The sequence below is a fragment of the Elgaria multicarinata genome, chromosome 2 (genome assembly GCF_023053635.1).
Source record: "Elgaria multicarinata webbii isolate HBS135686 ecotype San Diego chromosome 2, rElgMul1.1.pri, whole genome shotgun sequence".
Lineage (NCBI taxonomy): Eukaryota > Metazoa > Chordata > Lepidosauria > Squamata > Anguidae > Elgaria > Elgaria multicarinata.
Window position 1 is genome coordinate 175605374 of NC_086172.1, and position 26157 is coordinate 175631530.

The 26157-nt window shown below is 46.5% G+C and overlaps 1 protein-coding gene across 8 annotated transcripts in view; it reads left to right on the forward strand.

Annotated features, from left to right (window-relative positions):
- KTN1 (kinectin 1) overlaps positions 1 to 22713 on the forward strand; it is a 156325-nt gene extending 133612 nt beyond the window's left edge. For 4 of the 8 annotated variants that reach the window (XM_063118172.1, XM_063118177.1, XM_063118175.1 and 1 more), the window contains 9 exons: positions 3107 to 3196; positions 3298 to 3390; positions 8897 to 8968; positions 10515 to 10598; positions 10852 to 10935; positions 13072 to 13155; positions 15839 to 15931; positions 19614 to 19737; positions 22310 to 22713. In XM_063118172.1, coding sequence (XP_062974242.1) covers positions 3107 to 3196; positions 3298 to 3390; positions 8897 to 8968; positions 10515 to 10598; positions 10852 to 10935; positions 13072 to 13155; positions 15839 to 15931; positions 19614 to 19737; positions 22310 to 22317 — 732 coding nt within the window. In that variant the 3' untranslated portion in view covers positions 22318 to 22713. Of the gene's footprint in view, positions 1 to 3106; positions 3197 to 3297; positions 3391 to 8896; positions 8969 to 10514; positions 10599 to 10851; positions 10936 to 13071; positions 13156 to 15838; positions 15932 to 19613; positions 19738 to 22162 lie in introns of all 8 variants that reach the window. The other 4 variants (XM_063118176.1, XM_063118178.1, XM_063118180.1 and 1 more) reach the window with 2 other exon arrangements.
- Positions 22714 to 26157: the final 3444 nt, after the last annotated feature.

Below are 26157 nucleotides of genomic sequence, written 5' to 3' on the forward strand. Positions count from 1 at the left end.
AAAGCCTTTTCCCAGAATGCTTTAACTTCAGGGAGGCTGGTTCTGAAGGCACCTTTGGTGAGAAGCTAGACGGGCCGACCTTCTCTCAACTTCCTTTAGCTCCGCCCATTTTAGTCTGCAGCGTACTCTAGGATCAGCTAGCTTTTCAGTGCCCTCCCCTTCGGAAGAATACTGACTTCCTACAGACAGTGTGTTGTTAACGTTTTCAGAGATAAGGTCTGGCGAAGGTCCATTCCCAGCTGGTGAGGAGTCCATGAGAGTCACACACATCCTCCCCATATAGGCTAGTATGTTTTTGGCGTCATCTCTTCTGCTTCAGAATCTGATTCTTATTGATCGCCTGAAACTCCTTCGCCCAACCCCTTTGAATGTGGGGTTTTACCCCATTCCTAAAGGTGGAAATGCCTCTCCTAAGGGCTTAGGGCTCATCTACACCAAGCAGGATATCCCACTATGAAAGTGGTATATGAAAGGCAGGAGCCGCACTACTGCTGCATAGAGGTATTGAAGTCCACTGACAGGTGTTGGGACCCATTTTCACATACCATATACTGCTTTCATACCATTTTCATAGTGTTATATCCTGCTTGGTGTAGAGCTGTCATTTATTTATTTATTACATTTTTATCCCACCCAATAGCCGAAGCTCTCTAGGCGGTTCACCAAAATTAAAACCATAATAAAACTACCAACAGTCTAAGAACACAAATACAAAATACCGTATAAAAAGCACAACCAGGATAAAACCACGCAGCAGAAGTTGATATAAGATTAAAATACAGAATTAAAGCAGTAAAATTGAAATGTAAGTTAAAATTAGTTGTTAAAATACTGAGAGAATAAAAAGGCCTTCAGCTGGCGATGAAAGGAGTACAGTGTAGGCGCTAGACGGACCTCACTGAGGAGCTCATTCCACAGCTGGGGTGCCACAGTGGAGAAAGCCCTCCTCCAACTGGGCCCAAACAGTTGTCAATGCACTTCAGTACCACTATGAAGCAGTAGTGTAGATCCTGCAGTGCAGTTCAGTACCACTATGAAGCAGTCGTGTAGATCCTGCGGTGCACTTCAGTACCACTATGAAGCAGTCGTGTAGATCCTGCGGTGCACTTCAGTACCACTGTGAAGCAGTCGTGTAGATCCTGCGGTGCACTTCAGTACCACTGTGAAGCAGTCGTGTAGATCCTGCTGTGCACTTCAATACCACTGTGAAGCAGTCATGTAGATCCTGCGGTGCACTTCAGTAGCACTATAAAGCAGTAGCGTAGATCCTGCAGTGGACTTCAGTACCACTGTGAAGCAGTCGCGTAGATCCTGCAGTGCACTTCAGTACCACTGTGAAGCAGTCGTGTAGATCCTGCAGTGGACTTCAGTACCACTGTGAAGCAGTCGCGTAGATCCTGCAGTGCACTTCAGTACCACTGTGAAGCAGTCGCGTAGATCCTGCAGTGCACTTCAGTACCACTGTGAAGCAGTCGCGTAGATCCTGCAGTGGACTTCAGTACCACTGTGAAGCAGTCGCGTAGATCCTGCAGTGCACTTCAGTACCACTGTGAAGCAGTCGCGTAGATCCTGCAGTGCACTTCAGTACCACTGTGAAGCAGTCGCGTAGATCCTGCAGTGCACTTCAGTACCACTGTGAAGCAGTCGCGTAGATCCTGCAGTGCACTTCAGTACCACTGTGAAGCAGTCGCGTAGATCCTGCAGTGCACTTCAGTACCACTGTGAAGCAGTCGTGTAGATCCTGCAGTGGACTTCAGTACCACTGTGAAGCAGTCGCGTAGATCCTGCAGTGGACTTCAGTACCACTGTGAAGCAGTCGCGTAGATCCTGCAGTGCACTTCAGTACCACTGTGAAGCAGTCGCGTAGATCCTGCAGTGGACTTCAGTACCACTGTGAAGCAGTCGCGTAGATCCTGCAGTGCACTTCAGTACCACTGTGAAGCAGTCGCGTAGATCCTGCAGTGCACTTCAATACCACTGTGAAGCAGTCGCGTAGATCCTGCAGTGCACTTCAATACCACTGTGAAGCAGTCGCGTAGATCCTGCAGTGCACTTCAATACCACTGTGAAGCAGTAGCGTAGATCCTGCAGTGCACTTCAGTACCACTGTGAAGCAGTCGCGTAGATCCTGCAGTGCACTTCAGTACCACTGTGAAGCAGTCGCGTAGATCCTGCAGTGCACTTCAGTACCACTGTGAAGCAGTCGTGTAGATCCTGCAGTGGACTTCAGTACCACTGTGAAGCAGTCGTGTAGATCCTGCAGTGGACTTCAATACCACTGTGAAGCAGTCGTGTAGATCCTGCAGTGCACTTCAGTACCACTGTGAAGCAGTAGCGTAGATCCTGCAGTGGACTTCAGTACCACTGTGAAGCAGTCGTGTAGATCCTGCAGTGGACTTCAGTACCACTGTGAAGCAGTCGTGTAGATCCTGCAGTGCACTTCAATACCACTGTGAAGCAGTCGTGTAGATCCTGCAGTGGACTTCAATACCACTGTGAAGCAGTAGCGTAGATCCTGCAGTGCACTTCAGTACCACTGTGAAGCAGTAGCGTAGATCCTGCAGTGGACTTCAGTACCACTGTGAAGCAGTAGCGTAGATCCTGCAGTGGACTTCAGTACCACTGTGAAGCAGTCGTGTAGATCCTGCAGTGCACTTCAATACCACTGTGAAGCAGTCGTGTAGATCCTGCAGTGCACTTCAATACCACAATAAAGCAGTAGTGTAGATCCTGCAGTGCACTTCAGTACCACTATGAAGCAGTCATGTGGCTCCTGCCTTTTATACACACCTTTCATACCTGCTATGTCCTGCTTGGTGTAGATGAGCCCATAGTTACTGGCAGTAAGAGCTGTAAGCTAAAAGATGTGGGTATTTTGGCCCCGCCCTTCTTGCCTTTCGCTCCACCCACCATTGGAACACGGCCCCTGAGAGCTTTTCCGACATGGAATTCGGCTCTTGGGCTGAAAGAGGTCCAACACCCCTGCGCTAATGGAAGTTCTCCTGCCTTGGAAGCATTTTCACCTGCGTCCATAGGCATTTTGACCGGAACAAACTGGGAGCGCCTCCTTGCGCCTCATGTGCGTGGAACCTTTTTGTCTCAACAGGCCATGGAGCAGAAGTTGAAGGAGGCAGACGAGTTGCACGTCATGCTGCAGCTGGAGTGCGAGAAGTACAAAGTGGTCCTGGCAGAGACGGTAGGAGAACATTCCTTGTACATCCTGGTTGTGCCCAGCGGGATTCCCACCTGCTGCTGTGTCCTGTGGGCATCGAAGTAACTCAAATTCTGTGTTACTAGGAGGGGATCTTGCAGCGGCTACAGAGGAGTGTGGAAGAGGAGGAGAGCAAATGGAAAATAAAAACTGAGGAATTGCAGAAGGAACTCCAGCAGGTATTTTGGGAAGATCCCGCTCTCAGGGTCATCTCTGGGTCTTCTCCCACCACACCCCCAGCCCCCCCCCAAAAGCCCTTTGTAGCCACTGCATTTTGGAATAAAGGTGCAGCTACTTGGAGATCACTAGAATACTCTGCTCAGAGTTCAGCTATTGACAACAGGTGTCTTCCCACAGTTCCATGTTATGTTTTATCTATTTAGAAAATGTACCACCTGCCTCTCAACATAGCAATAGTTAAGGCGGAGAACAAAAATAAGAAGAAATCTGAAGGAGGATATAGGCAGAAAAGAAAGCAATAAACAAAATAGAGACGTTAAACAGAGAAGTTTCTCCAAGGAAACAAGACTTTAAAAGGACCAAGACTTGATAAGCTCTGATTAGGCAATTGGCTACAAGATTTGGGGGCCACCACGGAGAGGCACCGCTCTGCAGTGGCCATGAAACTTGATAGCAGATAAAACTATTAGTAGATTTTGGATCTTTAAGAGCTTCTTTGGGAGGAACCAGAGGCCAATGGCGAAATTCCAGCTTTCAATGCAGAAGTTCCCAGATTCAGCCCTTGGCATCTCCAGGTTAGAAGATCGGGTACCAGGTGATGGGAAAGGGTCTCTCAGAGCCCGAGTCCCTGGAGAGGAGCTTACACTCAGAGCACGCGACGCTGGGCTTGATAGGCAAAGCGTTTGATCGCCAACAGTGCGATATGGCTGCAAGAAAGGCAAATGCTATTTTGGGCTGCATTAATAGAAGTATAGCTTTCAATTCACGTGAGGTACTGGTTCCTCTCTATTCGGCCCTGGTTAGGCCTCATCTAGAGTATTGCGTCCAGTTCTGGGCTCCACAATTCAAGAAGGACGCAGACAAGCTGGAGCGTGTTCAGAGGAGGGCAACCAGGATGCTCAGGGGTCTGGAAACAAAGCCCTATGAAGAGAGACTGAAAGAACTGGGCATGTTTAGCCTGGAGAAGAGAAGATTAAGGGGAGACATGATAGCACTCTTCAAATACTTGAAGACATGGAATAACGGGCTCAAGTTAAAGGAAGCCAGATTCCAGCTGGACATCAGGAAAAACTTCCTGACTGTTAGAGCAGTACGACAATGGAATCAGTTACCTAGGGGGGTTGTGGGCTCTCCCACACTAGAGGCCTTCAAGAGGCAGCTGGACAACCCTCTGTCAGGGATGCTTTAGGGTGGATTCCTGCATTGAGCAGGGGGTTGGACTTGATGGCCTTGTAGGCCCCTTCCAACTCTGCTATTCTATGATTCTATGATTCTATGGTGTGAGACATCTTCCTTCATTCCTGTGGAGTGTTTGTCTGGGTGAAGGTGCTCTCTCAAGTATCCTGGGCCCAGCACCCAAAGGGCACATAAAGAATCTGGCGCAAAAGACATGGGATTGGAGAAGTCTAAGCAAAAGGACTCACTTTGAATACCAGGACGGAACAGAGCTCATTTATTTATTTATTTATTTATTTATTACATTTTTATACCGCCCAATAGCCGAAGCTCTCTGGGCGGTTCACAAAAATTAAAATCATGAAGAGCATAAAAACAACCAACAATCTAAAAACACAAATACAAAATACAATATAAAAAGCAATATATAACCAGTCTCTAGGATTTTGTATATAGAAATTAGTTTTGTATGTTTTTAAAAGCTCATGGCCTTTCCTCGCAAAAATCCACTCCTGGTTACCACAAGGTTTTTTTTTAACGTCAGCAGTGTAATTTTAGAACGGTGGGCAGGACAGCCATTGTTAAAGAAAAAAAGCAGGCGTCGTTAATGGGTCTGTGACAATATAATAAATGGTGATGACGAATTGGGAGTCAGGCCCCGGCATCTCAGTTTGTAGGGTTCGAGGTCCCAGGTCCTGCAATGAGCAGGGGGTTGGACTCGATGGCCTTATAGGCCCTTTCCAACTCTACTATTCTATGATTCTAGGTTTCAGGTACTGGTGAGACTTTGGAGTCCTACTCCCAGTTAGAGGAGGCAATAGCAGGCTGGGATCATATATTCATAAGAACATAAGAAGGGCCGTGCTGGATCAGACTGAGGGTCCATCTAGTCCAGCACTCTGTTCACACAGTGGCCAACCAGCCACTGGACAGTCCTCAATTTGAAGGTGTCTTGTCTTCTTTTTGAAGGACTCTCCAGTCCAAATCTGGTTTAAAGAATCGTAAGAAGGGAGATGCCTGAAATTAAGAACGTAAGAAGAGCCCTGATGCTGGATCAGACCAAGGGTCCTTCCAGTCCTGCACTCTGTTTACACAGTGGCCAACCAGCTGTCGACCAGGGACCTACAAAGCAGGACATGGTGCAACAGCACCCTCCCACCCATGTTCCCCAGCAACTGGGGCACAAAGGCTCATTGCCTCAGAGAGTGGAGGTAGCGCATAACCATTCGACATACGATGGGAGTTTGTTGCAAGCAACGAACAGCCATCTCTCTTTCATACAGCATATTATAGTAATACGTGAACATTTCCAAGCAATCAGCCAAGCGATATGTGAATTAGCAAATCTGTAATCAGATACAAAAATAGCGATATGTTCTCAAAGTAAGATCAAGGGATTTAATCATGTAGTTGTTGTTGTTGTTTTTAAAATGTGGTATTTCCATGGCTTTCCTTGCCTTTATCAGTATAAATTAATCTCTGAAAGATGATTTTGGATTATGCATCTAGCGAGTGCTTTCTGAAGCTCACTTGATGCAAATGGGGAAGGAAAAAAACCCTCCAAGAGGAGGCCAGCAGCACTCCAGTGTTAACTAGCAAAGACCATCTGCTACTGCATTATCATCTTCTGTAGAGTTAAATGATCTGGGCTTAGTGGTTCCTAGTTCAGGGAGAGGAGCCCTCTCTGCTGTTTAGACAAAGGAAGTTTTCTCGGATACTGAGCACTCCTCTAAATGAGCATTTTACTGCACACTTATGATTGTCCACTCAAGGAAGTCGGTTTCATGTCGATTTCATGATCTTGTCAACAACCAGGATGTCTCCTGCTGAATCCTCTGGAAATCCCGGGATAAAAAGAACCACTTTTAAAGTGGTAATAGCTGGGAAACCGCAGGATCTTCCGCCACTAGGTGGTGCTGTCTCAATAGAACTCAACGAAACTGAACGGAGGGAAGTATTCCATTGAAACCCCTTGTTGCCCCTCTCCTTCTGTGTAATGCAGCCCATAACAATCACGCTAAAAAACCAGGAAGCAGAAAAGTCCCGGGTAAACAACGCAATTTCCCTTAATGTAAAGATGCCCTGAGAAGCTGGTGTGACCATCATACAGATAGTCACCAAGGCCGAAAAAATCCTCCCCAAAAAGCTATTATCTTATTTTTTTCTTTTTCTTTTTAAAAGCTGCAAGTAAAAATGTTAGGGCACCTTCCGTATGAAAAAATGCTACAATGTTTGGAGGGTTACTAATCTAGAACAGGGATGGGGAGAAAGTTGATTTGGATCTCCCGGTAGATTACTGGGTGATTTGCAGTAGATCTGCAAGCACTTCCAACACTTGATTTGTTTAATAATAGCAATAACAAAATGACTTTTCCCACCTAAATGAGACTGTTGAAATGAAGAACGCTTCAGTTAAGCAGGAGTGGACTTTATGCAAAAGGGCTGTGAGCTCAGTTCAGTTCTGGTATTGAAAAAGAATTCTAAGGCTCCAAATATGCTCAGAGGCACCCTGTTCTTTCATTCTAAGTGAACGTCTTTCGCACCTGGCTCTGGCTGTGGTTTCTTGAGGTTCTAGTAAAGATACAAAGTAGATCTGACAAGGCTGATTTCTTCCAATTCCAATCTAGACCAGAGATTACTAATTGGATGGGATAAAACGATCCATGATTTGGGGAGTGTGAATACAGAACCTTCACCCTCTCTCATGATACAAGAGGGAGCATCCAATATTAGTCCTATGTAGACTGGACCCATAGAAATGAATGAGACGAACCTAAATCCCATTCATTTCAATGGGCCTACTTTATGTAGGACTAACAATGGATACAACCCAAGAACTCTGCATCCCCTGATGAAATGGTCCAGCAGTAGATTCAGAACAGATGAAATGAAGCGCAGTGCTCTTTTGTGAAAACATAATGGGCTCAAGTGACAAGAAGCCAGATTCCAGCTGGACATCAGGAAAAACTTCCTCACTGTTAGAGCAGTATGACAATGGAACTAGTTACCTAGGGAGGTGGTGGGCTCTCCCACACTAGAGGCCTTCAAGAGGCAGCTGGACAACCATCTGTCAGGGATGCTTTAAGGTGGATTCCTGCATTGAGCAGGGGGTTGGACTCGATGGCCTTGTAGGTCCCGTCTAACTCTACTATTCTATGATTCTATGTAAAGCAGTTTACAATAAAAACATAACAAATGAATCCAATGGCAGTCACAACGAGAGCAGTCTGAAGCCAATTGATGACGGTGAAAGCAGACTAGTAAAAAACAGCCCACAGCAGTCGTCCATTAAAAGCCTTGAAGAATGGCAAAGACTGAATTGCTTGTTTTTCCTCCTAAACCTTCTCCTCATCTCTCATTCTCTCTTACTGTCAATGATGTTACGCTTACTCCGGTCAAGGAAGCTCGTAGCCTTGGCTTTATCTTCGACTCCTCGCTCTCCTTTATTCCTCATATTGAGGCAGTAGCTAAATCTTGTCGATTTTTCCTGTATAATATTGCCAGGATTCGATCATTTTTGTCTGTCTCTTCTGCCAAGACGCTTGTTCATGCACTGGTTATTTCACGGTTGGACTACTGCAACCTTCTTCTCTCTGGCCTTCCTTCTTCTCACATCAGTCCGTTGGTTTCTGTTCACCACTCTGCCGCAAAGATCATCTTCTTGGCTCGCCGCTCCGACCATGTTACTCCGCTTCTGAAATCTCTTCATTGGCTTCCAATTCACTTCAGAATCCACTATAAACTTCTCCTGTTAACCTTCAAAGCTTTTCACGGTCTAGCTCCTTCCTATCTCTCCTCTCTCATCTCACACTATTGCCCCGCTCGTGCTCTTCGCTCCTCTGATGCCATGCTTCTCGCCTGCCCAAGGGCCTCTACTTCCCTTGCTCGGCTTCGTCCATTTTCGTCTGCTGCCCCTTACGCCTGGAACGCTCTTCCAGAACATTTGAGAACTACAAGTTCAACCACAGCTTTTAAAGCTCAACTAAAAACTTTTCTTTTTCCTAAAGCTTTTAAAACTTGATGTTGTGCAGACTTCTACTGTTACTTTCTACTGTTAGTTTTTCCCTACCCTGTGCCTGCTTACCCTTCCCTGTACCTGTTTGCATTCTCTTCCCCTCCTTATTGTTTTACTATGATTTTATTAGATTGTAAGCCTATGCGGCAGGGTCTTGCTATTTACTGTTTTACTCTGTACAGCACCATGTACATTGATGGTGCTATATAAATAAATAATAATAATAATAATAATAATAATAATAATAATAATAGAATGCAAAGTTCTTGCCTTAACCATCTGAATGCTGGGTGTCTGTATTTATCTAATTGCAGATGCGCTCCACGGTCACTCCTTTGGAGCAGGAAGTAGAAAGATTAAAGGAAGAAATCAAAGAAGTTGATTCCGTACGTTTCATTTTGTTTCATCTATCTCCGCATTGGAATTGTTTTCACTCCAAATTGGTTATGAGCGCAGAATGGCCGGGTTCAATCCCAGTTCGAGATACCATAATTTATTAGACCCTCCTTTTCCCTCTCTCCTCCTCTCATGCACCTGGCTTTGGTGAAGGCTTCCTGCTTTCTTAAACCTCAGTTTGCTATGGGAAATTGGTTTAAGGACTCCCAGTAAGCCAAGATATGGAACTAGGTTCTGTCTGAATCTGGCATAATCTGTAAACTGTAGATTAAATAGCAACCACCTCGTTCAGAATTTTTAAACTTGGCCGCTGCAATATGAAAATTCCGTCACCTAATTTTAAGTTGTCAGGGTTGAGCGTTACAGATTCGTGCCCACCTGTAGTTCCGAGGAAGTAACTTGAAAGATGGACCAGGCGTTATTCCAATCAAGATGCAACATTTTGGCTAGTATTCCAAGCGTCACTGGTGCTGGGGAGTAATGTCCTTCTTATGTTTAGTAGTAGATGGCTGATGTCTCAGCCAGGGATGGATGGATTCACCCCCTGCTGGAGCCGCCGGGGCATCCGGCAAGACATCCGGACGCAGACAAGCTGGAGCATGTTCAGAGGAGGGCAAGCAGGATGATCAGGGGTCTGGAAACAAAGCCCTATGAAGAGAGACTGAAAGAACTGGGCACGTTTAGCCTGGAGAAGAGAAGATGGAGGGGAGACAGGATAGCACTCTTCAAATACTTAAAAGGTTGTCACACAGAGGAGGGCCAGGATCTCTTCTCGATCCTCCCAGAGTGCAGGACACGGAATAACGGGCTCAAGTTAAAGGAAGCCAGATTCCAGTTGGACATCAGGAAAAACTTCCTGACTGTTAGAGCAGTGCGACAATGGAATCAGTTGCCTGGTGAGGTTGTGGCCTCTCCCACACTAGAGGCCTTCAAGAGGCAGCTGGACAACCATCTGTCAGGGATGCTTTAGGGTGGATTCCTGCATGGAGCAGGGGCTTGGACTCGATGGCCTTGTAGGCCCCTTCCAACTCTGCTATTCTATGATTCTAAGTGCTGTGCCACCGCCCGTCCCTTTAGCAAGCTGCCATTTTGCGCAACCATGGATGCTCACTATCCTGCGTAAAAAGGTCTTTTCTGCAAATGGCGGCCATATAGATGCCATTTATGCCAGTTTAGAGGTGTGAATTCACACCTGTAATTGTGTAAATGGCAGCTATACTGCTGCCATTTCCGTAAAAGACCTTGTACGCAGGATAACGAGCTGCCATTTTTACACAAAATGGTGGCTTGCTAACAGGATGGGCGGCGGCATGCCACTTGCTGGACACTCCAGCAGCTTGTGCGGTGAGTTGGGGGCAGGCGGCTGGCAGGGTCCACAGACACCCAGCCGACTCTGTGTGTGTGTGTGTGTGTGAGACTCCACCCCCTGTATCGGATGCCCGCAACATCCCTATTCTTAGTTTGAAGTGAACAAGTAGAACCATCTGAAAGCGACATGAATGCCTGCATAACTTTGTGGCTTCGTGTTTTTCGCAGCTGAAAAAGGAGCGAGAGCATTTGGAACACGAACTGGAGAAGGCAGAAGTCGAGCGGTCGACGTACGTTTTGGAAGTCCGAGAGGTAAACCGCCCGTTGAAATGTGGCCGCCATTTTGGCCTCCCTCCCTCCCTCCGTCCCCCGCCCACCCGAGCATGAATTTGTTCGGCCCAAGAGCGACCCGCTTGCTCGGCAAAGGAGCTGGGGCGTTTCTTTGCTTGCGATGTCAGGATAGATGGACACACTGAGCAGGAGCCGTGGGGGAAAGGGCGGCGGGGGGACGGGATACGGGACCCAAGGAGATGCACCCTAAAGCCTCTGACCAACTTCATTTCAGCTCAAAGATCTGTTGACTGAATTGCAGAAAAAACTTGATGATTCATATTCTGAAGCAGTAAGGCAGAATGAACAGTTGAATTTGGTAAGAGGCCTTGTCCTCCGCTGAGTGCGTGTTTTCCAAAGGGGAGGACCCTTTCCACATCCTCTCTGTCTGCTAACCCCTTCAGCTCAGACTTTGTCCACTGCAACCACTTTGACAGCCTTTCTCTTGCCTCTGAATAACAACGCGACAAGTGCTTAAGCGTCCTGCGTTATTTCATCCTCCTTACCTTCAAGCCTTCATGTTCCCATAGCTTATGAATTCGGAAAACTGCTCCCACAGGAGTGGGCTTGGCTAGTGGTGTGGAATTGCCAGTTGATCTAAATTAGGCATTAGACAAGACCGGTGAGAGTCTTCGGACCCGTTCAGACAACACGCTAAGCCATGGTTAGGCTGCTAACCCTTTTGCAGCAATGGATAGTGAGCGTGTTTAAACTCTGGTTATGTAGTCGCCATGGTTAGGAATGGTTCACACGACATGCTAAGCCATTATGCTTAGCTCAAAATGCTTAACCACCGTGGCTTAGCGTGCTGTCTGAACAGGGCCTTAGAGGGTTTGGGGTGGGGTCTGTTTTGGAGTGCACATTCCTCTTAAAGGAAGTCCATGTGGCGAAGGGTAAAACTCTGGAATATGCAAGTGACACAGAACACGGCGCAATGTCGCTTACCTGCTTGTGGAGGGCTAGTCCTTCTGAGTTATAGCCAACGTTAGTCTTTCTTTGAGTAGACCTATTGGAATGCGTGGGACTTAACTTGGACAAAGTTTGGATACAACCTCTGTCTCCATCGAAACTGATTGAACATGGAGGCTGAGGCCATCAAAGATCGTACTCTATGGGAAGAAAGGGAATAACTGGAGGCTCCATCTCAGTTGTCCAGGGTTCGAAAATCCTGGCGGAGACTGGAGCTCCTCCTGGTTATAAAAGCCAGATCTGCTTGGTGGGAGAAGAGCGTAAAGGAAAGATCAGAGCAGCCAACCTCTTCCGGAGCTGAACAATCTGGAGTTGTAATGCGTGGCAGCTGTTGGGAATGGCTTCCATATATTGCATGGCTTTTTTCAGAATTCCAGGAACAGGTTGGATTCATGTCACTTGCGGCGTTGTTTTCGTGAGTCTTCCAGAACCAAGAACGAAAGGTCGAGCCCCGTCAGGGGAAAGGAACGTTTAAGTTTCAGGTTCATCTTGAATGTGGAAATACACCCCCCAACACACACACACACATGCACTCTCCATCATTCCCATTGGGAGAATATAGTTTGAGTGCTGTGTGTCCTCACATGTAGATATCGTATTTAATCGCACTTTGGAAAAACTCTGAAACTGACCAGATATTCAGTTTTTGGGAGGGGATCCTGATGCCTTTAGAGCCATTGATTCGGAGAGAACAAAGCAGGGTCAAATGCATAGGAATAGAATGATGAAGAAGTTAGAAGTTCTAATAGAATGATGAAGGTGCTAGAAGTTCTGATAGAATGACGAAGGTGCTAGAAGTTTTGATAGAATGACGAAGGTGCTAGAAGTTCTGACAGAATGACGAAGGTGCTAGAAGTTCTGATAGAATGACGAAGGTGCTAGAAGTTCTGATAGAATGACGAAGGTGCTAGAAGTTCTGATAGAATGATGAAAGTCCTAGAAGTTCTGATAGAATGATGAAGGTGCTAGAAGTTCTAATAGAATAATAAAGGTGCTAGAAGTTCTGATAGAATGACGAAGGTGCTAGAAGTTCTGATAGAATTATGAAGATGCTAGAAGTCCTAACCAGTTCATTGGCTAGCCTGTCCAGTCCCTGGGAAGATGATGTCAGACCAAATGTCGATGGATCTGGTCAGTTTGCTCCTCCGTAGGCCTTAAGCCGATCACCGGCGACCATGAAATAGAAGCATATTTGTGAAAAGCCTCGTGCAAATTCACTGGTGACGCTGGCGTTAAAACTGATCAGGAATCCATTTAGGGTTCTTTGACTGATTCTAACATCCCTCCCCTTTTTTCAGGCTTCTGTAGTTGTTATTCCTTTCCATCTACTCTGCCGATGGAATCTCTCACCACCTGATCCTCTTTGTAGCACGCTTGACTAATCTCCACTGTGTGTGTGTGAACGTGTCCTTGTCTCTTTCTCCTCCCAAGTGCTGCTCTAACCCAAGGAGGATGTGTTCAACTGGCCTTGTCTTCTCTCTTACAGCTGAAAACCCAGCTGAACGAGACGTTATCCAAACTCAAAACTGATCAGAATGAGAGGCAGTGCCTAGCTGTTGACTTGCCTAAGGTGAGGACTTGGAACCTTGTGCTGTTGATGGTTTACCTGCCCAGGGAGAAGGTGGTCAACCCATTCTGGGCGGCGTTCCATTCCACCCTGAAGGGCCATGTCAGCATTCTATGGTGCTCATAGATTCGGCTTTGTCACTGGAACATGTAGTGCCAGTTCAGGTTGTTACGCCAGCTGTGACTTCTCCTGGACAGAGCCTGGTCGCAGTTAACTACACTTCAGTAACCTACAGGCTAGACTACTTCAGTGCAGTGGGGCTGTGCTTTGAAGACTGTTTGGAAACATCTGTTCAAAATGATGCTTCTAGGTGAAGAACAGGGGATTGTCCGTGGGGAACACGTACCTCACCGGTTCTCCAACAGCTTCCCTGGCCACGGGTCTGTTTCCAAGCTCAATTCAAGTGGCTAGTGCTCGTTTTTAAAGCCCTTGTAAACTGGGTACCTGAAGGATTGCCTTCTCCCACATCTGGATATTAAGGTAGTTTTCTGAGATGCTACCCTGGCTGTCACCGTCATCAGAAATCAGGCAGATTGTGACTGGGGAAAGGGCCTTTAATAGAATCATAGGATAGTAGAGTTGGAAGGGGCCTCTAAGGCCATCGAGTCCAATGCAGGAATCCACCCTAAAACATCCCTGACAGATGGTTGCCCAGCTGCCTCTTGAAGGCCTCTAGTGTGGGAGAGCCCACAACCTCCCTAGGGAACTGGTTCCATTGTCGTACTGCTCTAATAGTCAGGAAATTTTTCCTGATGTCCAGCCAGAATGTGGCTTCCTGTAACTTGAGCCCATTGTTCCGTGTCCTGGATCAGTTACGGGGCTTCACCTTTGGAGCACCCGCCCCAGGGAGACTCGCTTGGCACCCCACCCTTCATCTTTCCAGTGGCCTTTTTTCACCTCTGGTTAATTCTGGGTGTATTTGGCAGCTGTGACTTTGCTGAGCAGCAGGGCAATTTCTAAATGAAATAAATCCCTTCAAATGCACAGCTGGAAAACTTGCTTCACGTGGGTTAACCCAGCCTTCCCCAAGCTGGTGGCTCCAGATGTGTTGGACTACAACTCCCATCATGCTAGCTGGGGGGATAATGGCAGTTGTAGTCCAGCACATTTGGAGATAACCAGGTTGGTGACATTTGGTTTAAGTTCTGTACTTGCTGTTCTGGAAACTATGGTTCCTGAGTAGGGATGGGTCAGAGATTCACTCCATTGGGGTTTTTATTTTACAGATCCACACCACCCAGAACCAAACACGGAATTAGGTGCTATTTATGGTTGGAAATCTGTACTTTTCTGGGCTTGTGATGCATTCCGCAGAAGGAAAGAAATGCGTTCGACAAAATGCACGCATTTGAAAAATGTGCAAAACCCCATTGCAGAAACACATTTTAGTCCATGCATTTTAAAGAATTCATTTACTTAATTTATGATATATTAAAGTCTGTCCAAAGATATGTATGGATTTTCCGCCATTAAAAAAACCCCAAAATCTAGATGGAACCCACACAGAATGGACTTGGAGGTGGAAAAGACGAAAGTCTGTTGAAACAGACCTGATAAATCCGCCCACCTTTACTCTTGATTGGCTGTAGCCAACCGTAGCTTTCCAACTTTTTGTTCTGACTTTATACTGTTAGTTTTACCCTACCCTGTGCCTGTTTGCATTCTCTTCCCCTCCTTATTGTTTTATTATGATTTTATTAGAATGTAAGCCTATGCGGCAGGGTCTTGCTATTTACTGTTTTACTCTGTACAGCACCATGTACATTGATGGTGCTATATAAATAAATAAATAATAATAATAATAATAACTGGAGTGAACCACTGTTGTACACGTGTTCGCAAGTGTCTTATCTTTAGATGTTCACCTAAAACTGTAATCAACCGATATGTATGCCATAAGCACGATAGAGCACTCCAAAAATGAAACAAACAACCAAATTTAAAGTGTTATTTATTTATTTAAGCATTTTTATCCTGCCCTTCAGACAAAAAGGCTCTCAAGGCGGCTTACCAAAATATTTCTTGACGGTCCCTGCCCACAGGCTTACAATCTAAAAAAAAACATGACACAAAAGGAAAGGGGATTGGGAGGGAGGAGGAGAATGTTATATATAAATGTTATAGCTTTAAAAACATTGTGTGTGTGTGTGTGTGTGTGTGAATGTGTGTGTGTGTGTGTGTGTACACACACACATTTATACACACACACACACACACACACACACACATACACACAGATTTTAAAAGTTGAAACATTTCGATATAAATCACCAGCGTCAGTCACAAATAAGAGTCTGCTACCATACCATTTATAAGCTGAGCCGGAACCAATCCAGAACAGGCCAAACCTCAATGAGGGAACAGCGATTAACAATCAATACTTGTATTCCACAGCCAATCAAGACGGATTAATGCACACCATGGCTTGTTTCATCTCATCCTTTACATTGATATCAGCTTTTAGCTTATCAGTGAACACGGGCTTCCTTAATCTTTCTCCTTTGGAGGCTCCAAGGAATGCAATGTATGATGAGCCTTTTCCCCACTGAAAAATCGTCGGCCTTCTGCCTTTCTCCCCTGCCCTGGAAATCCTGCGGTTGGCACTCCTGGTATAGCCCACTGTGATGCACAGTGCTGCAATTTATTAAACTGTGAATATATTTTAATCTACTGCTTTTCCTTTAAGGCCCAGGAATCGCTGCTGACTCTAGAAAGGGAAATAGGAAAAGCTGCTGGGGACACGAACGTGATAGAGAACAGCGACGTCTGCTCACAGACGGTGAGTGTTTGCTAGGGGATGGGAATGAAACATCATGTGGCGTTACCTGCAGTTGAGGACTAGCAGCTGGAAGGTTTGGCATTTGAGACTTGCTCTGCATCACTTGGGCTCCACCCGTAGAAAAGAGGGTGTTTGTGGACGAGGCATTTACCCATGCCTCGGTCATGGAATTTTACGGGGTGATCCAGGTGCTGTCATCCACGTGTAACCCTCCCGTGTTTCCTGATCTCTTCCCCCGTCTTTTTTTCAACCGCAGAAAATCTGTTAAGGATGGGTGGAACAGAATAACTGCACAATGTCTTCTAACTGGTAACTTTAGAATCGCTGTGTCTCAAATCTTTTGTAAACTGCCCAGAGAGCTTTGGATATGGGGTGGTATAGAAATAATAATAATAAATAATAATGTATTTCTTTGATTGTAAGACGCCATCGATTGTAAGACGCACACTAATTTCAGAACCACCAACAGAAACCGCCCCCCCATGATTCTAAGACACACCCCATTTTTAGAGATGTTTATATGAGGAAAAAAGTGCGTCTTAGAATCGAAGAAATAGGTAGTAGTAGTAGTAGTAGTAGTAATAATAATAATAATAATAATACAGGGTCAAGTTATAGATACCAAGAACTACCAAAAGTAAATCATAAAAGATAACAGTGTAACAACAGATTTATGTAGGAAATGTCATCAGTTCCAAGAAACAACAGACCATGTAACAGGAGGATGTAAAATTCTGATAGGAATGAAATATATGGACAGGTACATACAGCTGCAAAAATAATTCAACCACTGGCCATCAAATTCAACCTCATCAGACAACCTACACCATACTATACATACTCACCTGAAACTATCTTGGAAAATGCAGATCATAGACTATACTGGGACAGAACAATTCATATGGACAAGGCAATACTTTGCAACTGACCAGACCTGTCATAAATAAAAAAGAAAAACTCACATACCTCGTCGACAGCAATACTGAATGACAAAAATATTACTGAAAAGGAAGCGGAAGAGAGAAAAATATACACCACTGGCCATGGCAGTCAAAGAACTATGGTAACAGGAAAAGGTCATAATAATCCCGTTAGTCACATCAGTCACTGGCATCACATCAAAAAACTACAGAAAACCTCCAGAAACCGGGCCTACCAAAATACATCCACACCAACATCATACTTAAAATGTGCTCAATTGTCAGGAAATTCCTGAAACTGTAAAAGACAGCATGACTCGGCAATGCCTGTTATGTCTGTCTAGAAAAAACACCACAAGCGAGAACAGAGAGATGACCATCAAAGCACCCAGGAACGTAGGAGCTGCAACCCGGCCCTTGCGGTAGATCATGGATTTCCCTGTTTGGCATCTTTTTATGCCTCGACTTGAGGCCCAAGCCATGCCCCATCATCAGAGAGCCTCTTTTGGAGGTCTGCAGGTGACACATGGCAAGGTGGTGCCCCCTTGCTTATTTGGGCCTGGGGTTTATGCATGATCAGGGGCAGGCAGAAGGTAGATCTCTGGGAGATTTGCAACTGATCGTCTAAAGATTTCTGGCTCCCAGTTGATTAATAATAGCAGCGACAGGAACAGAACGACTCCCACCCCACTCCCTCTGTAAATTATGCCACTGACATGAATATATCGGGAGATATGAGGGGAGACATGAGAGCACTCTTCAAATACTTGAAAGGTATTTGAAGAGTGCCAGGGTCTCAGAGGAGGGCCAGGGTCTCTCCTTGATCCTCCCAGAGTGCAGGACACGGAATAACGGGCTCAAGTTAAAAGAAGCCAGATTCCGGCTGGACATCAGGGAAAACTTCCTGACTGTTAGAGTAGTATGACAATGGAACCAGTTACCTAGGGAGGTTGTGGGCTCTCCCACACTAGAGGCCTTCAAGAGGCAGCTGGACAACCATCTGTCAGGGATGCTTTAAGATGGATTCCTGCACTGAGCGGGGGGTTGGAATCGATGGCCTTGTAGGCCCCTTTCAACTCTGCTATTTTATGATTCTATGATTTTATTTATTTATTTATTACATTTTTATACCGCCCAATAGCTGAAGCTCTCTGGGAGGTTCACAAAAATTAAAACCATAATAAAACAACCAACAGGTTAAAAGCACAATTACAAAATACAGTATAAAAAGCACAACCAGGATAAAACATGATATCTTTGAATAACCTGGAGCAGGTCTATGTGTGGACGTTCTAGTCCTCAAAGACAAATTTCTGGGCTCGGAAACGCTTTAATTCCACGGGTGTATCTTTTGCACCAGACTCTGACTGCTGGATCTTGGAGTTCTAGTGAAAAACTAAGTAGATCCCTTGCCCAAGTCTAGATGAACAGAACTGGCCAATTGCCATGTGTTACACCCTGTCCTACCAGCAGATGGCAGGGTGGTAACGTACTGGCAAGCCAACCAATATTTTGGTACACGTGTCCAAGAATTAAGTTTCGTTTCGCGAACCATCCGAACGTGGCCCATTTGCAAACCTGCAAATGCAGTTACTTGAAAACGTTCGCACGTTCCCAAACTTACGATCGCACTTGGAAAAAAATGCATATTTCTAAAAATGCGTATTTTGAAATCGCTTTAAAAAACAAAACCTGAACAAAGACATTTTTACGCTTCAGTCAGTGGGGGGTGGGGAGGAAGTGTAGCTTTTTGAAACGAGCCCCAAAAGGGAGCCCAACGGAACGTTTGAAGTGCAGGTCATAGAATTTTGGCAATCTTGAACAATTCTTGTTCCCTCCCATCCCTGAATTGTAGCGTAAGCCCCACCTTTGCCCTATGCATTTAAATTGAGACGGAACCCAGTGTAGAGAACCTGCAGCTCTGTCCCTCTGCCTCTGGGGTTTGTGCACACCCCTGTCCATATTGGGGTGGGAGGTGGGGGACTTAAAGACCCCCTGCCTGTGCTTTGGACTCTGCTCTTGAGGAGCGTCACGGCTGAGTGCTGGCCCAGAGCTCTCGAGGAGGGAGCTTTGGAGTTTACGTGTAGGAGGATGGCCGTGGCGTGGAAGCGGGAGAAGCGTCTGCGAGGGCTGAGCCCAAACTCTGGCGCTGAACCTTGCTTCCCGCTGCCCCCTCCCTCCCGTGATTTACCTCTCATCTAGAGTATTGCGTCCAGTTCTGGGCTCCACAATTCAAGAAGGACGCAGACAAGCTGGAGCGTGTTCAGAGGAGGGCAACCAGGATGATCAGGGGTCTGGAAACAAAGCCCCATGAAGAGAGACTGAAAGAACTGGGCATGTTTAGCCTGGAGAAGAGAAGATGGAGGGGGGACAGGATAGCACTCTTCAAATACTTCAAAGGTTGTCACACAGAGGAGGGCCAGGATCTCTTCTCGATCCTCCCAGAGTGCAGGACACGGAATAACGGGCTCAAGTTAAAGGAAGCCAGATTCCAGCTGGACATCAGGAAAAACGTCCTGACTGTTAGAGCAGTACGACAATGGAACCAGTGACCTAGGGAGGTTGTGAGCTCTCTCACCCTAGAGGCCTTCAAGAGGCAGCTGGACAACCACCTGTCAGGGATGCTTTAGGGTGGATTCCTGCATTGAGCAGGGGGTTGGACTCGATGGCCTTGTAGGCCCCTTCCAACTCCGCTATTCTATGGTTCTATGATTTCGATGCCTTGCGTTTTGTTCACTGCTCTCTCCCCCCTCCCGTTTCAGGCAGGGCCCGATAAAAGCCTCAACATCGCCGTGAGCCTAAGCCAGGACGTGGCCCATCTCAAGAAGCTGCTTGCGTCCGTCGGCCAAATGCTCACAAAGGGAAAAGAACACTACCAGCTCCTAGGTAAGGAGGGTTTCCTCGGAAGCCGCCGCCTGCCTTTCCTGGGCCGTGGGGAGGGGGATTATACTGCAGGGCGGAGAGGAGGGTGGGAGCCCGGTCCCCACATGGCGGCCAAGCGAGGGGGTCTGGTGGAGCGTGCTACTTCTGGGCTGCAGGCAGGGATGCCACCGTGGAATGTTCATGTAAAATAGCACCTCCGGGAGAACGCATTCCTATCTGTGCTGGGGGTGTCGTGGTTCATATCAATCGGGGAACATTCTTACACCCCAGTCTGAAGTGGTACAGTCCACTACGCCATCTCTGGCCTCCACAGGAATGGGGAACTTGGCCCTCCAAGGGAGAGGAGGCAGGAGAACAACTGTGCCTCCTCCTCAAAGAGCGCTTTGTTCCTCCCGTGTCTTCCCCAGTCAGGGAAGGGGGAGCAAAGCTGGCTCAGGCCTCAGCCGGTGCCCTTAGGTGGAGTCCGCGGCACTCCTCCGTGGCGTTTCCCGATGGAGGAAGGTGAGGAAAGAGCGAGGCTGGCGGCTTCTCCAGGCGCCTCTCTGCAGGAGGAGTCAGGGAGCAGTGGTTCTGTGCCCCTCGGTGCAACCGAGGAAGGGTTCTCTCTCTCTCTCTCTCTGCGGGGTTTGCTCCGTGCCTCTCTGTGCTAGGAGAAAAGAAAGGGGTTGGCTCATGTCAGGAGGTGTGGTTTTGGGGCAGAGCCTTCAGGAGGGGGTCCCTGGAGACAATCCGGCCGTCAGGATGAATCCAGTACCCCCCCCTCGCCCCCTGCTCTGCTGCCTCATTCTTCTGCATGTAGAGAATTTTGCTAGGTGGCTCCGTATTTTGAGTCTGAACTGAACGCCCTATTTGACTGGAAAGGAATCCTTCCCCTGGGTTAGACCCTGGCAGCCCTGTGCGAGAATTTCATTCCCGTGAATGTGAACGTAAGCAGGAGCGTAATTCTCGGGAGACATCCCCAATTCCCCGAGCTTGTGTTCTCGCTCAAAAGTGTGCATCTGCACAAGTTCACTTTCTCCACGCCACTAAAGCATTTCAAGACTTTAGCCTATGGCCGGGGGTGCGGGGAGAGTCTATGCCCCTCTGGAGAGCGTGCTAGGAAAATTGCACATATCTTTTTGTGTTTGAAAATTCGCACTCGCATTCAGGAACGAGAACGAGGCGAAACGAGCCTCGAGGTGCGGATGGAAGAACCTCAGCTAGCTTGAACGTGGCTCGTTCTCCCATCCCTAAATCCTAAGGAACGGGTTGCTTCCCCCCCCCCCTCGGCACAGTGCAACTTGGCTTCATTGCTTGAGCCACCTGTTCTGTGTGAATTAAAGCCAGGGCTCGAATCGCAGCAAAGCATCTCTGAACTGGGGGGCAACTTCTCCCCTGCCTTATTGTAGATGAAAACCTCCACAGGCCTTCCCCAACTCTGATTTCGGTGGGTTGTTTCCAAAGAGCCAAAAACCCGAATTCTGAGGAAGGAGAGTGCCTGTTCTGGCCCTTGGGCTGGTCTCCGTTTCTAAGTCCCTTTTGTAAATGCAAACTCTGAAATCAGTATTTCAAGTCAGGACAGCCTGGGGTGTGGATTTTCATACTGTGTGTATATTTTGATAGGGTGGATTCCTGCATTGAGCAGGGGGTTGGACTCGATGGCCTTAGAGGCCCCTTCCAACTCTACTATTCTATGATTCTATATTGCTCATTGCCACAAAAGCAAATTTTGACATTCAGATTCTGAACTGACCATTTATTTTATTTTATTTATTATTACATTTATAGCCCACCTTTTTTTCCTCCAAGGAACCCAAGGTGGCACACATAACCCTCCTTTTCATTTTATCCTTACAACAACAGCCCTGCGGGGTGGGGCTGGGCTGAGAGTCCGTGACTGGCCTAAAGTTACCCAGTGGGCTTTCATGGCCAAGTGGGGATTGGAACCCAGATCTCCCGACTCCCAGTCCAAAATTCTAACCACTAGGCAACACTGGCTCTGAATATTCAGTTGTTGTTGTTAATTTGGGCTCACCATTTTCCTCCACCCATGATGGATAGTGGAATGGGGCAGGGCGGGGGTCTTCATAAAAGCCTGGATTTCTATAAAAAGCTTTAAAAGGCAGCCTCCCTCAACCTGGGGCGCTCCAGATGTGTTGGACTACAACTCCCAGAATGCCCCAGCCAGCTCTGGGGCATTCTGGGAGATGCAGTCCAACACATCTGGAGCGCCCCAGGTTGAGGGAGGCTGCCTTAAGGACTTCTGGCCCTTTGCCTCTCTCCTCTCTTTTCTTCTATCAACGTAAATGATGTCTTAACAATACTTTCTCTGAAGTTATGACTCCTTCCTCTGTTTATATAATTAAAGATATTTTGCACCAGTTTTCTTCTCCCAACCTCTGAGCTTATCTTTGTTTCTGTTTTTGTTCTGTTTTTTTCTCACTTGCAGAATGAAATCATGGGGAGATCGTTAATTATGGGGGTAGCAGAAGGCCCTGTATTTTATATTTTGCCAAATGAAAGCCTTATTTATGTGTTCGCCCTTTCTACTTCGTCACACACTGAACAGAGTTTTGTCTTTTCTACTCCTTGTTAGACTACTGATTTAAACAAGATGATGAAGAAGAAGACTCTGCAGACACCTCCAGAGTTTTAGTTTTATAATAAATAATTAAAAAAAAAACAGTTTGGATAATTAGAGCTTTACATTCCTGGAGCTACAGTAAATGTGTAACCTTTTATCTTTGCTATGCTCAGTAAAACTTGTTCAGACACACACACCTGACGTGGTAACAGCAGCAGCAGCAGCGAACAATAACATTTTAATACTGACGGTCTACGCTGTTTTACTTAGAACGATTTTGGGGAGTTGCAGCCTTTGACTTCCACCTTCAAGTAAACACTCCTCCTCCTCTGTCTCTCCTTTTTTTTTTTTTTTTGGTTGCTATTGTAATCAGTTTTTGTAATGGTGTCGGCGAATAAAGGGATGCTTATTACACAGACTGTACTGTTGTGTGTTTGATACGGGATTTCCTAAAGGGAGCTAATTTTTAAATGATTTATTATCAAACGATGTGGATAAACATGTAATGGGGCTTGGCTAAATTACATGATAGCACTCTTCAGATACTTGAAAGGTTGTCACGCAGAGGAGGACGCAGAATAATGGGCTCAAGTGACAGGAAGCCAGATTCTGGCTGGACATCAGGAAAAACTTCCTGACTGTTAGAGCAGCACGACAAAACGTCAGGAAAAATTTCCTGACTGTTAGAGCAGCACGGCAAAACATCAGGAAAAACTTCCTGACTGTTAGAGCAGCACGACAAAACATCAGGAAAAACTTCCTGGCTGTTAGAGCAGCACAACAATGGAACCAATGACCTAGGGAGGTCGTGGGTTCTCCCATACGAGAGGCCTTCAAGAGGCAGCTGGACAGCCATCTGTCAGGAATGCTTTTAGGTGGATTCCTGCATTGAGCAGGGGGTTGGACTCGTTGGCCTTGTAGGCCCCTTCCAACTCCGCTATTCTATGATTCTGACCAGTGCAAAGATCAGTAAACAGGCGGTGGTGCACATCAAAAGCTTATAGGCCCCTTATAGGCTCCTTCCTACTCTACTGTTCTATGATACAGCATAAGAGCTTTGTTGGATCCGACCAAAGGGCTTGTGTAGTCCAGAGTTCTGTTTCTCTCCGTGGCCAACCGGACACCTCCTTGAAGCCCAGAAATAAAACGTGACGGAATATCCCTCTCCCAGTGTGGTTCTATAACAGTTTGTACGTGTCTGAACCTGCATGTAGCTGTCATGACTAGCAGTAGTCACGGATGGCCTTCTCCTCCATGAATCTGTCTGATCTCCTTTCAAAGCCATCGAAGGTAGGGAATTCCACGGTTTCACTAGGTGCTGCGTGAAGAAGCACTTCCCTTTCACCTGCCCTGAATGTCCCACCATTCGGCTTGATTGCATGACCCCAGTTTCGAATATGATTAGATACAGAGAAAACCACCTCTGTATCCCCTTTTCCCACTCTGCGCATCGTTTCATTAACCTCTTTCCATGTCTTCTACCGTTCTGCCGCCCTTTACTCGCCTTGTTTGTAGACTCCCAAGCCCCTTTTCCTCCACCAGTCTCCTGATGCTGTGTTTGCCCTTTTCCAACTGCACAATATATCTTTTCCTGAGAGGCGGTGAACAGAACTGCACGCCGAACTCCCAAGAATGGTCACGCCATGTATTTATAGTATTACGCCATTAGCGTTTTAAAATGTTTGATCCCTCTGCCTATAACCTCCAGCATGGAATATGAGAATGGCGGTCCGCAAGTCCCTCTCATCCAGATTACAGGTCTGCTAAGGCAGCCTTCCTCAACCTGGGGCGCTCCAGATGTGTTGGACTGCATCTCCCAGAATGCCCCAGCCAGCTTGTGGTTAAGCTAGGGTGACCCTATGGAAAGGAGGACGGGGCTCCTGTATCTTTAACAGTTGCATAGAAAAGGGAATTTCAGCAGGTGTCATTTGTAGGCATGCTGCACCAGGTGGAATTCCCTCTTCATCACAACAGTTAAAGCTGCAGGAGCTGTACTAGAGTGACCAGATATAAAAGAAGGCAGGGTACATGCGCACACACACACTGCTCAGCAATTTCATTCCGTCCCCGGCTAAATACGATTAATTCAGCCAATGTAAGCCAGGAGTTGGTGGAGAGGATGCCCAGTGGGCGAGATTACAAACTCTCCTGTCTACACAGGCTTGTTCATCTTGTTCCTAGAGAGTACGCACAAGCAGTACACAATAAAGCACACTTCGATAACATTCCATGAGGTGTGGGAAACACTCACTGCTGCTGCTGGTTCTGGCCATGGTGGGAGAGGGGGAGTGCAGGGCTGGTTGGTTGTGCATTTCTGCTCGGACTCACAAAAGTCATCCAGTGTGGAAGTGCTGCTGGGCTGGCTGGCATCATGAGTGAGTAAACTTCTACACTTGAGTCAGGCAGGCTCTTCATTTCAGTCAAACTGTTACTCCTATTGGCTGGCTGGGCTTCCAGTGCAGGGGTGGTGACTCCTTGTCATCGCCATCGTCCTCCTCCAAGCCACGTAGCCTCCTACAGGGAAGCTGTTGTTGCCTTGCCTTGACTCGCTTCAATGTGCCCAACTGACAGTGGTGTGTGTGCGTGCCACTTCCTCGTCCTGCAATACTCCTGCCCTCTCTCTGAGGATGGGCAAGCTGTGTGCTGCTGTTCTGGCATTTATTATTTTATATTTACTTATTTATTGCGCTAAGTGCTTTTATCCTGCTGCATTGTTTCCCTCTCCCTCGCCACACAAGTCAAGGCACGTGAGGTGCCTGAGAGGACATTTGAGTTCAGACTTTAAAAATTCCCTATAAATCACTGCAAGCAGGGATCTGCTCCCAACTTGGCATGCCTAAAGCCCTCTTTAAAAGCTGTCACGGTGCCAATCACGGGACAGAACAATTCATCATGACAAAACAATACCTTGCAACCAACCAGACATAACTATCATAGACAAAAAAGAAAAACACACACACCTCGTCGACATAGCAATACCGAATGACAAAAATGTTGAAAAGGAAGAGGAAAGAGAAAAAAAATATACACCACTGGCCGTGGAAGTCAAAGAACTATGGCAACAGGAAAAGGTCACACTTATCCCGTTAGTCACATCGGTCACTGGCATCACATCAAAAAACTATACAGAACTCCTTCAGAAACTGGGCCTACCAAAATACATCGACACCAACATCCAGAAAGCAGTCATACTTAAAACATGCTCAATTGTCAGGAAATTCCTGAATCTGTAAAAGACAGCATGACTTGGCAATGCCTAACATGTCCGCCTAGAAAATCACCATGAGCGAGAAAGAATAATAATAATAATAATCTATATAAATAAAAATGTAAATGTTCGTTCGAAACAGATGTTATATCTCCGAAAGTTCTTCACCGATTGCTTTGAAATTTTGACACAACGTTGCATTCGAATACGCGAGCGTTGTTATGTAACTATGTTCTATATGGGGTCAAAAGTTTGTCTTAAAATCGAAGAAATAGGCCTCCTAAAAACCAGTCCTGCTGATCATTGTGACATCGCCAACCAGTAGGCCAATCCACTGCCTCTGCCTTCTCTCCTATTTGCATGTTCTCTCCTATTTGCTCTTATAGGTCATTGTGACATCGCCAACCAGTAGGCCAATCCACTGCCTCTGCCTCCTCTCCTATTTGCATGTTCTCTCACAATTGGCTGAGTGAATATAGATGTCACACCTGTGACAGTTACACGTTCTGAAGAAAGGTAACTGCCAGGAGTTTCCACTAACCTCCTCACCGTAAAAACATCCTTTTTTAAAAACCAAACAGTAGGCCAATCCACTGCCTCTGCCTCCTCTCCTATTTGCATGTTCTCTCCTATTTGCTCTTATAGGTCATAG